Source organism: Lithobates pipiens, unplaced genomic scaffold (genome assembly GCF_037356315.1).
Source record: "Lithobates pipiens isolate NorthernLeopardFrog02 unplaced genomic scaffold, aLitPip1_a1.2 Scaffold_25, whole genome shotgun sequence".
Classification (NCBI taxonomy): Eukaryota; Metazoa; Chordata; class Amphibia; order Anura; family Ranidae; genus Lithobates; species Lithobates pipiens.
In genome coordinates, this window is record NW_027507787.1 from 167449966 (window position 1) to 167460155 (window position 10190).

Below are 10190 nucleotides of genomic sequence, written 5' to 3' on the forward strand. Positions count from 1 at the left end.
ATATCGGATGTATGATGGTGGCATTGCAATAATAATAATTTATCGTGATGGTCATGTAATGCTGCCATAATCTTATTATCCTTTATTTATAGATTCCGCTCTTATAGCGAGAAATGTATATGTCCCCAGCAATTTATTTTCTATAAAATGTTCTGAATGTTCCGTATAATCTGGGCTGAGGCTGATATACATTGAAGACAATGATAATTGCACATTTATGTACAAAATATAATAATCTCCGCTCTTGTCCAACATTGTACATGTATAGCTATTTGCTACAGTATAAGGTAATGCGTGCAAGTACATCATCACTATACAAAATATAGTATATTTTTTATTAAATACCGCAGTGTTTAAATACACATCTAATATGTGTGTGTGTGAGATTAGTATATATCGGCTCCTATCACTGTCTGCATGTGTTTATAAGACTTATAATGTTATACCTGTGGCCCATGATCATAGTATGATCTCATACTACTACACAGAATGTGCAGCCTGGTATATGATGTGCAGAGCCCTGTGTATATGATGTGCAGAGCCTGGTGTATAATGTGCAGCCTGGTATGTGATGTGCAGAGCCCGGTGTATAATGTGCAGCCTGGTATATGATGTCCAGAGCTCTGTGTATAATGTGCAGCCTGGTATATGATGTGCAGAACTCTGTGTATAATGTGCAGAGCCCGGTGTATAATGTGCAGCCTGGTATATGATGTGGATTATATAAGGGGTGTGGCTTATGAGAAGTGGGATGGGCCAACTGTGGAGGGGCGTGGTCTTGCGCCCCCCCATCCTAAAACTTCACCAGCCGCCACTGATCTCTATCTATCTCTTCAACACTGGGGCAATGTTGTTCATATGTGTATATATATATATATATATATATATATATATATATATATATATATATATATATATATATATATATATATAGCAAAAGGAAACAATTGATGGACTGGCAATGAAGGGGAACACAAATATTTTATAAAATGTAATATTTTATTACAACCAAGTTAAAACAACTAATATCTCAAACTGAAACTCAGTTGAAAAGCAAAACACACATTGGGGTTGATTTACTGAAGGCAAATCCACTCTGCACTACAAGTGCACTTGTAAGTGCAGTCGCTGTACATCTCTGTAGATCTGAAGGGAAGCTCTTAAATTGGGGGAAGCTCTGCTGATTTTATCATCCAATCATGTACAAGCAAAATCGCTGTTCTTTATTTTCCTTGCATGTCCCCCTCAGATCTACAGCGACTGCATTTCCAAGTGCACTTGTAGTGCAAAGTGGATTTGCCTTTTTGTAAATAACCCCCATTGTTTTATAGTGAATACGGCTTTATTCCATAAATATACCGTATATATATTACACTGTGAACCGCTTTCTTTGGACAATGGGTGGTTGGTATCCATGGAAGTGTAAAGGTGGGTTTTCTAGTAATAGGCTGGTATCTCTGTAACTATATATGCTGTACATTGGAGTTATGTTATATATACTGTATGTTGTATGTAGAGGTTGGTGCCTCCTCCACTTCTGCTAGAGAGAAGATTTGGTTTGTCATTCCTCCAGTCTGCAGGGGGAGATAGCGAGCCCCTGTTGAGATTGAGACCTGTGGAGGGAAGGCAGACTGCTCTTCTTCCTGTCTCTTGCTATGGAACCTGTCACATGACTGAGGGGAGACAGAAGAAGCTGGCTGCACAGGACAGGTGTGTTACCTGTGAGTAGAAGGGGGAAGGTGGGGACAGACAACCATAGACCTCCTGTCCACTTTAGACCCCCCCCCCCCCTCTCCACCTCTGACCTCCTCTCTCATCCATAGACCCCCTTAGCCTCCTCTCTCTCTCTTGCCCTAGGTTGATATTTGTGTGTTGCAGGAATGTGCACTAAATTACATGCATTGCTGTAACACACATAAACACACAGCACTTTTGCAGGTATGCGATGATACTATTAATTCTTCTTGGCACCCTCCCACACCTTGCTTTTGCACTGATTTGCCTGCGCTAAAATGCATAATAAGAAAGTATCATGTGTTTTGGTGCGGCATGAATTTTGCACAAAATGTCAACACTCAATGTGCATCATGGCGCACATTAACCTACGTCTTAACAAATGTGTTGACGCATTTTGATGTGTTTTTATTGATTTTACATGAAACGGCATCAAGTAAAAACTCAAAGGTGTGAATCAATCTTTAGTGAATGAACGTCAGTATATTTTATCCTCCTGTGTGTTGTGCAGATTTCCATCTTGGTGCTCCGGTTTCCTTCTACAACCTTATATGACTGTGGTAAGGACAGAAGGTTCACCTGCAGAAAGAACAGATGTGTAATAATGATACTTTGTATATAGATATTTCCTCAGCACTTGTCCTACTGGCCAACAGACAAGACCTGTTAAATGCTTGCCAAGGGCAGCACAGTGGCTAATTGGTTAGCATTTATGTCTTGCAGCATTGGGGTCCCAGTCAGGACACTCCCAGCATGGGGTTTGCATGCTCTCCCTGTCCGTCTGTGGGTTTCCTCCAGGTTCCTTCTGCACTATAAAGACATGCTAGGTTAACTGGCCCTAATATGTGTATACAGTGCATCTGGAAAGTATGCACAGTGCTTCACTTTTTCCACATTTTGTTATGTTACAGACTTATTTCAAAATGGATTAAATTCATTATTTTCCGCAAACTTGTACAAACAATACCCCATAATGACAACGTAAACGAAGTAGGCTTGAAATATTTGCAAATTTATTCAAAATAAAAAAATCCCATGTACATGAGTATTCACAGCCTTTATTCAATACTTTGTTGAAGCACCTTTGGCACCAATTACAGCCTCAAGTATTTTTGAGTATGATGCTTCAAGCTTGGCACACCTATTTTTGGGCAGTTTCTCCCATTCTTCTTTTCAGGATCTCTGAAGGTCCATCAGGATGGATGGAGAGTGTCAGTTCACAGCCATTTTCAGATCTCTCCAGAGATGTTCAATTGGGTTCAAGTCTTGGCTCTGGCTGGGCCACTCAAGGACATTCACAGAGTTGTCCTTTAGCCACTCCTTTGTTATCTTGGCTGTTTGCTTAGAGTTATTGTCCTGTTGGAAGATAAACCTTCGCCCCAGTCTGAGGTCCAGATCTCTCTGGAGCAGGTTTTCAGCAATGATGTCACTATACATTTTTGCACTCATCTTTCCTTCAATCCTCACTAGTCTCCCACTTCCTGCCACTGAAAAATATCCTCACATCATGGTGCTGCCACCACCATGCTTCACTGTAGACGTGGTATTGGCCAGGTAATGAGCAGTGCCTGGTTTCCTCCAGACATGACCCTTGCCATTCAGGCCAAAGAGTTTAATCTTTGTTTCATCAGACCAGAGAATTTTGTTTTTCATGGTCTGGGAGTCATTAAGGTGCCTTTTGGCAAACTCCAGGTGGGCTGTCATGTGCCTTTTACCGAGGAGTGGTTTCCGTCTGGCCACATTCAGGCTTGATTGGTGGAATGCTGCAGAGATGGCTGTTCTTCTGGAAGGTTCTCCTCTCTCCACAGAGAAACACTGGAGTTCTGTCAGAGTGACCAGCGGGTTCTTGGTCACCTTCCCTGACTAAGGCCCTTCTCCACTGATCGCTCAGTTTGGCTCGGTGGCCCGCTCTAGGAAGAGTCCAAATCCAAGTCCAAATTTCTTCCATTTATGGATGATGGAGGCCACTATGCTCATTGGGACCTTCAATGCTGAAGACAATTTTCTGTACGCTTCCCCAGATCTGTGCCTTGATACAATTACAGACAATTCCTTGGAATTCATGGCTTGGTTTGTGCTCTGACATGCACTGTTAACTGGGGGACCTTATATAGACAGGTATGTGCCTTTCCAAATCATGTCTAATAAACTGAATTTACCATAGGTGGACTCCAATCAAATTGTAGAAACATCTCTAGGATGATCAGATGAAACAGGAGGCACCTGAGTGTAATTTTGAGTGTCATGGCAAAGGCTGTGAATACTTATGACATGGGATCTTTTTTAGTTTTTTTTTTATAAATTTGCAAAGATTTCAAACACACTTATGTCGTCATTATGGGGTATTGTTTGTAGAATTTTGAGGAAATAAATAATGAATTTAATCCATTTTGAAATAAGGCTGTAACATAAAATGTAGATAAAGTGAAGCACTGTGAATTCTTTCCAGATGCATTGTATATGCATTTGAGATGGGGACCTTAGACTCTAAGCTCCTTGAGGGCAGGGGAGCCATATTGCTAATGTAGACTTCAAATAATGTCTTAAAGTGGTATTAAAGATTCAAATTTAAAAAAACAAAAAACAAAAACAAAACAAACATGTCATACTTACCTGCTCTGTGCAATGGTTTTCTTCTCGGGTCGGCTGCCAATGCTCCTGGCTCCTCCCCCTTGACCTGGTGTGTCCATAAGACACAGAGCTGTGCCAAGGCCTTGCCTTTTTCTCTCTCCTCATTGGCTCACTGACTGTAATTGACAGCAATGGGAGCCAGTGGCCAGTACCAGGACAAGATCACCTGGTGCCCAAGTGGAAGATGCCAAACTGCGCCCTCCTTCCCCCCAAAGTGGATGGGTTATGGTTGTGGTATGAGGTAAAGTAATGCCAATGGTTGTGGTGCACTGCTGAGAATTAAAGAGTTTAATAGCCCTGTACATACTGTCCCATACTGCATACTACAGTCATTTCAAGCTTCCACATACACTATATTTCCAAAAGTAATGGGACTTTTACATGCACATGAACTTTAATGGCATCCCAGTCTTAGTCCGTAGGGTTTAATATTGAGTTGGCCCACCCTTTGCAGCTATAACAGCTTCAACTCTTCTGCAAAGGCTGTCCGCAAGGTTTAGGAGTGTGTCTATGGGAATGTTTGACCATTCTTCCAGAAGCGCATTTGTGAGGTCAGGTACTGATGTTGGATGAGAAGGCCTGGCTCTCATTTTCCTCTCTAATTCATCCCAAAAGTGTTATATCGGGTTGAGGTTAGGACTGGTCAAGTTCCTTTACCCCAAACTCGCTCATGCATGTCTTCATGGACCTTGCTTTGAGCACTGGTCCAAATTATTTGGTGGAGGGGGGATTATGGTGTTGGGTTGTTTTTCAGGGGTTGGACTTAGTTTCAGTTTCAGTGAAGGGAACACTTAAGGTGTCAGCATACCAAGACATTTTGGATAAATTCATGCTCCCAACTTTGTAAAGTTACAACTAAGACTGGAATGCCATTAAAGTTCATGTTTGTGTAAAAGCAGGTGTCCCAATACATTTGGTAATATAGTATGCTTACATTATTTCAAGCTGGACCAATGTAACTTTGGAAAAATGTGTGAACTTCAACTGTAAGTGATTTGTAGGGACTGTATGATTAATGTCTCATTGTGACTGCCAGATTGGGTTAGATCAAAGCCCTCAGGCTGTTTTCAGTCACTGTGCATCACTGGAGGCACAGAAGTAGACTCCCTGAGTCTCATTTGTCAGAGACGTAATCTTCAAGGAGCTGCGCTTGTCTCCTTCACTTCCCATCTCGTAGATGTTTTTGTAGCTCCCCTCATAATCAGGTGGTTGATCTTTTAGCTTTTTAGCTAACAGCTTCAGACCCTGTCCTTTCTCCTGATGGTACCAGTACATCCAGTCATGGTTAGTGGTCAACTGTTCACAGTTCATCAGAACCTCCTGGCCAATTTTATTTACAATGAGATCAGGAGTCTGGGAGATGGTCCGTTTCTGAGCAAAACCTGGAATGATAAGAAGACCATTACAGTTAATATTAGCTGTTATTAAATTTAACTTGAGATTCTTAACAGAGAGGTGGTCATGGACATATGTCTACATTCCATAGGCACTATGAGACCCCCAGCCATAGGGCGGCCAATTTTACTTAGGGGAGACAAGTCCAGGTTGGACCATACAGTAGCACAAGGTCTTGTATAGTAGTACTTACACTGGTGTTCCAGGATGCATTCACAATAAAATATTTAAGCAGCTTATCGAGAGAAAGAGATATATTTTCAACAATGGAGCACCAGACAAAGACCATGGCCCAACTGGTATACCCATCCAACCTAAGCCTAAGACCAGCCAAATGTTTTAAAGAACTGCAAAAAGTCTGTGAATCCGAGTACTGCTCCCAACAGCCAATGCCCTTAAGCCAAGGTTTCTCAACCAAGGTTCCATAGAGGTTTCCTGCAGAGGTTGCCAGGGGTTCCCTGAGCAATGTGCAAATTCTGCCTTTCAGATAAGTTCCCACTCTTGATTTTTTTAACCATCTGTAAGGGGAGTAATTCTTCCCAATGACCACACGTGTAAGGAGCATTCCTCCCACTAACAATCACAATAATGTATCATGAGTTATAGATATAGTAATTCATATCAGGGTTCCTTGAAACTGGAAAGTACATTTCAAGGGTTCCTCTGTGCAGGGGCGGACTGACAACTCATGGGGCCCCCGGGCAATAGGAGATTATGGGGCCCCCAGGCAATCAGACATTATGGGGCTATACAGTATACACAAACAAACAAACACACACACACACACACACACACACACACACACACACACACACACACACACACACACACACACACACACACACACACACACACACACACACACACACACACACACACACACAGTATACAATCACACAGTATAAACAGACATGTTTCTATTGACTGAGAAGGTACTGGAGAGACAGATGTAAAAAAAACACAGATTTCTACATACTTTCAGTGGTTTTACTGAGTGCCCGAGTGGCCCAATGGTCAGTCCGCCCCTGCCTCTGTGTTGAAAACGTTGGGAAAAGCTGCCTTAAGCTATGAAAGAAAATAACAAGTAATGTGGGGTACCTAAGGCGTATAGTTTGGTTCGCAAGCCCCTACAAAAATATTTTTTGTATTATTCTTAAAATGAATAACAATTGCAGAAAACAAAGGCAGACGGTAAGATGTTGGTCCTCTAACATTAGTGGTAATCGTTGAAGTTGTATTTGTGATCTGTGTAGGTGGGAGATCAATCCACCACTGGTTATTGTTCCAGGAAATCCTAGCAAACATCATATTTTTTTTTTAGAGAATAAAATAGACATCGTTGCAATATTTTATGTCACACTGTATTTGCTCAGCCTCCTTTCAAATGCAATTTTTGGGGGAAAAAATACACTTCAATTAATTAAAAAATAAATAAAAACGAAACAGTAAAGTGAGCCCAATGTTTTTGTATAATGTGAAAGACGATGTTACGCAGAGAATCGTGAGATCTTTATTCTAAGCAAAAAAAATTGATTCTCATTTTATCCAGAATTGTGCAGCTCTAAATTGAACCCAAAAAAATGCACAATGTGGATAATTTTTTGAGTTTATACAGAACAGATTCATTTCATAGCATTTCCCAGAGTATATTAAAGGAGCCATTCACATTAGTCCTTGCCAAAGGAGCTTACTCTCCTAAACATCCCCGCTGTAGTCTTGCAAACATGTTAGAGCCGACCTGGTCATAAAAGAAATTGCTGAACCAGACATTGAATTGGGGATACAAATGGGGCAACCCAGTACATACATACTCCAAGCAGACTGGGAAATGATCTCAAGACTGTAAGTGATAAGCAGTTCGTTTTTTAGCATTAGCCAACTCATCTCTGTAACCGGTTATTGATAGTGGTGATAAAATCTGTTACAGCCCGATGCAAAATAGTTGTTTTCTTCTTCTTTTTTTAAATTTATTTTAAATTAATTGTATTTTTATATTATATTACATATGCAATTATAATGTACAGACCTGGTTTTAATACTTACAAGTTGTAAATATGCAGCAGATGAGAAGTCTCCATGTAAGGAGCATGGTTGCAATGTTGCTTCTTAGTTCATGGAGCGAAGTATCATATCTATACGAACACATTCTTGCCAAAAAAAAAAAAAAAAGATTTCCGATCACACTTGCTGCAGTTGTGTTTTTACCTTTTTGTCTATACTGCAGTCAGTGCTGCCCCCATATGGACCCTTTTTGTCAGTACCTTGTACAGTTTGTTGTATTAGCACAGAACGTTTTTCCTCTTTGATCTGGCTTGTATATGGAAATACAGTTTTACCTAGGAAAATAATTATACAAATATCACCTCCAGGTCCAATATATACATTGCAGAGATAACAGCGAATTGTATTGAGCATTCCTATACGCATCTGTTTTGTACATTCTTGAGATGGGCCGTGTCAGGGTGTTTGCTGCAATGTCTACAAAGAAAGCTATGAGCTGGAAGGCCTTCCTTTAATATAAAATTGCTGGGGATGCTTTATTTCATTCAGCAGATAAATGCTTTCCATGCTTACAGGAGAGGCACGAAACCAGTTACGGGGGGAAGCATTTGCATGGTGGGCATATATGTTATATCAGTTTTTGTAATGATGCAATTATTTTTGCTTTACCCACTTGACCTTCATAAGATTTACCCCCCCCCCCCCCCCCCTTCGTGACTAGGCTATTACGATATGGCACTGCGTTAATTTAGCTTCCAATTACATGGTCATGCGACACTATACACAAATAAAATGTACGCATTTTTTCCCCTACAAATAGAGCTTTATTTGGGAGGTATTTGATCACCACTATATCTTTTATTTTTTGCAATAAAAACAAAAAAACTGACAATTTTGAAAAAAACAAAACATTTTTTTTTACTTTCTGCTATAAAACATATCCAATAAAAAAGACAAAATTCCATTTCTCTAAAAATGTAGGCCAATGTGTATTCTGCTACATTTTTTTTTTTATAAAAAAAAATCCCAATAAGTTTATATTGATTGGTTTGCGTAAAATTTACAGCGTCTACAAACTATGGGCTACATACTGGAATTTTTATTTATTTATTTTATACTATGGCGGTGATTGGCAACTTATAGCAGGTTTACAATATTGCGGCGGTCAATCTGACACTAACTGACCCTTTTGACACTTTGTGGGAACCAATGACACTAATACAGTGATCAATGCTAAAAATATGCACTGTCACTGTACTAATGACACTGGCTGGGAAGGGGTTAAATGTGTGCCAAAGCAGTGTTTTTGTGCACAGTGTGCTGCTTTTACTAAGGAAAGTGCTGGATTTTATTCCCTGCTTTGCAACAGCAGGTCGGAGCTCTGCATTGTTTAGACCCCTTCCACACCAGGGCATTTTGCAGGCACTATAGCGTTAGAAATAGCGCCTGCAATCCGCCCTAAAGAAGCTGCACCATTATTTGTAGTGTGAAAGCGTGAGGGCTTTCACACTACAGCGGTGCGCTGGCAGGACGTCAGGGAAAAGTCCTGCCAGCAGCTTCTTTGGGGCGGTGAAGGAGCGGTGTGTTTACCGCTCCTCCACCGCTGCTCCCCATTGAAATCAATGGGGCAGCGCTGTAATACCGCCGGCAAAACGCTGCTATTGCGGCGTATTGCCGGTGGTTTTAACCCTTTCTCGGCCACTAGTGGGGGGGTAAAAGTGCCCCACTAGTGGCCGAAATGCGCCGCAAATCCGGTGGTAAAACGCCTCTAAAAATAGTGGCGTTTTACCGCCCATGCTATAGACGGTGTGGTGTGAAAGGGGTCTTACATATGCAGAGCTCCAACCAGCCTGTCTCCTCAGCGATCAGTAGGTTCCGGCAGTCATCCATTGGCCGGCACCGGCTGATTGGCTTCTGCTGTGACAAATTTGACAAATTACCCCTACCTGGAAGTGAAGAATTATATATATATATATATATATATATATATATATATATATATATATATGATTCTGCACAAAACAGCTGCCCTGCAGCAGTAAATATGCTATAGGGTGGTCGGCGAGAGGTTAAAGCTCAACTCTGAGCATAAGAAAAAATACACTTGTAGTCCCCCCCCCCCACACACACACACACACACACACTCCCAGGGTTAAATGCGTGTTATTTTTATGGAAAAGTGGTAAGTTGTAATACTTCGTTTTTCCCTCACTTTGTTCAATGGGCCCTCTGCAGATTCCTCTCTAAGGCCGCGTACACACGCGGGGACTGTTCGCCCAACTTTGTCCGTCAAACAGTTTCGGCAAACAGTCCGCTCAAAATTAGCATGGACGGACATGGCCACACACGACGAACGAACAGTTTGCTGAAACCGTGCGCGATGACGTGAACGGCACGTACGACGGGACGAAGAATACGACGTCCTATAC

At 41.3% G+C, this 10190-nt stretch overlaps 1 gene segment (V, D, J or C); it reads right to left on the minus strand.

Moving 5' to 3' along the window:
- Positions 1-980: 980 nt before the first annotated feature.
- LOC143930639 (T cell receptor beta variable 6-1-like) lies at positions 981-7941 on the minus strand. The segment is given in 2 exon segments: positions 981-5747; positions 7804-7941. Coding segments are annotated over 2 exon segments (414 nt in total).
- Between the last annotated feature and the right edge of the window lie 2249 nt (positions 7942-10190).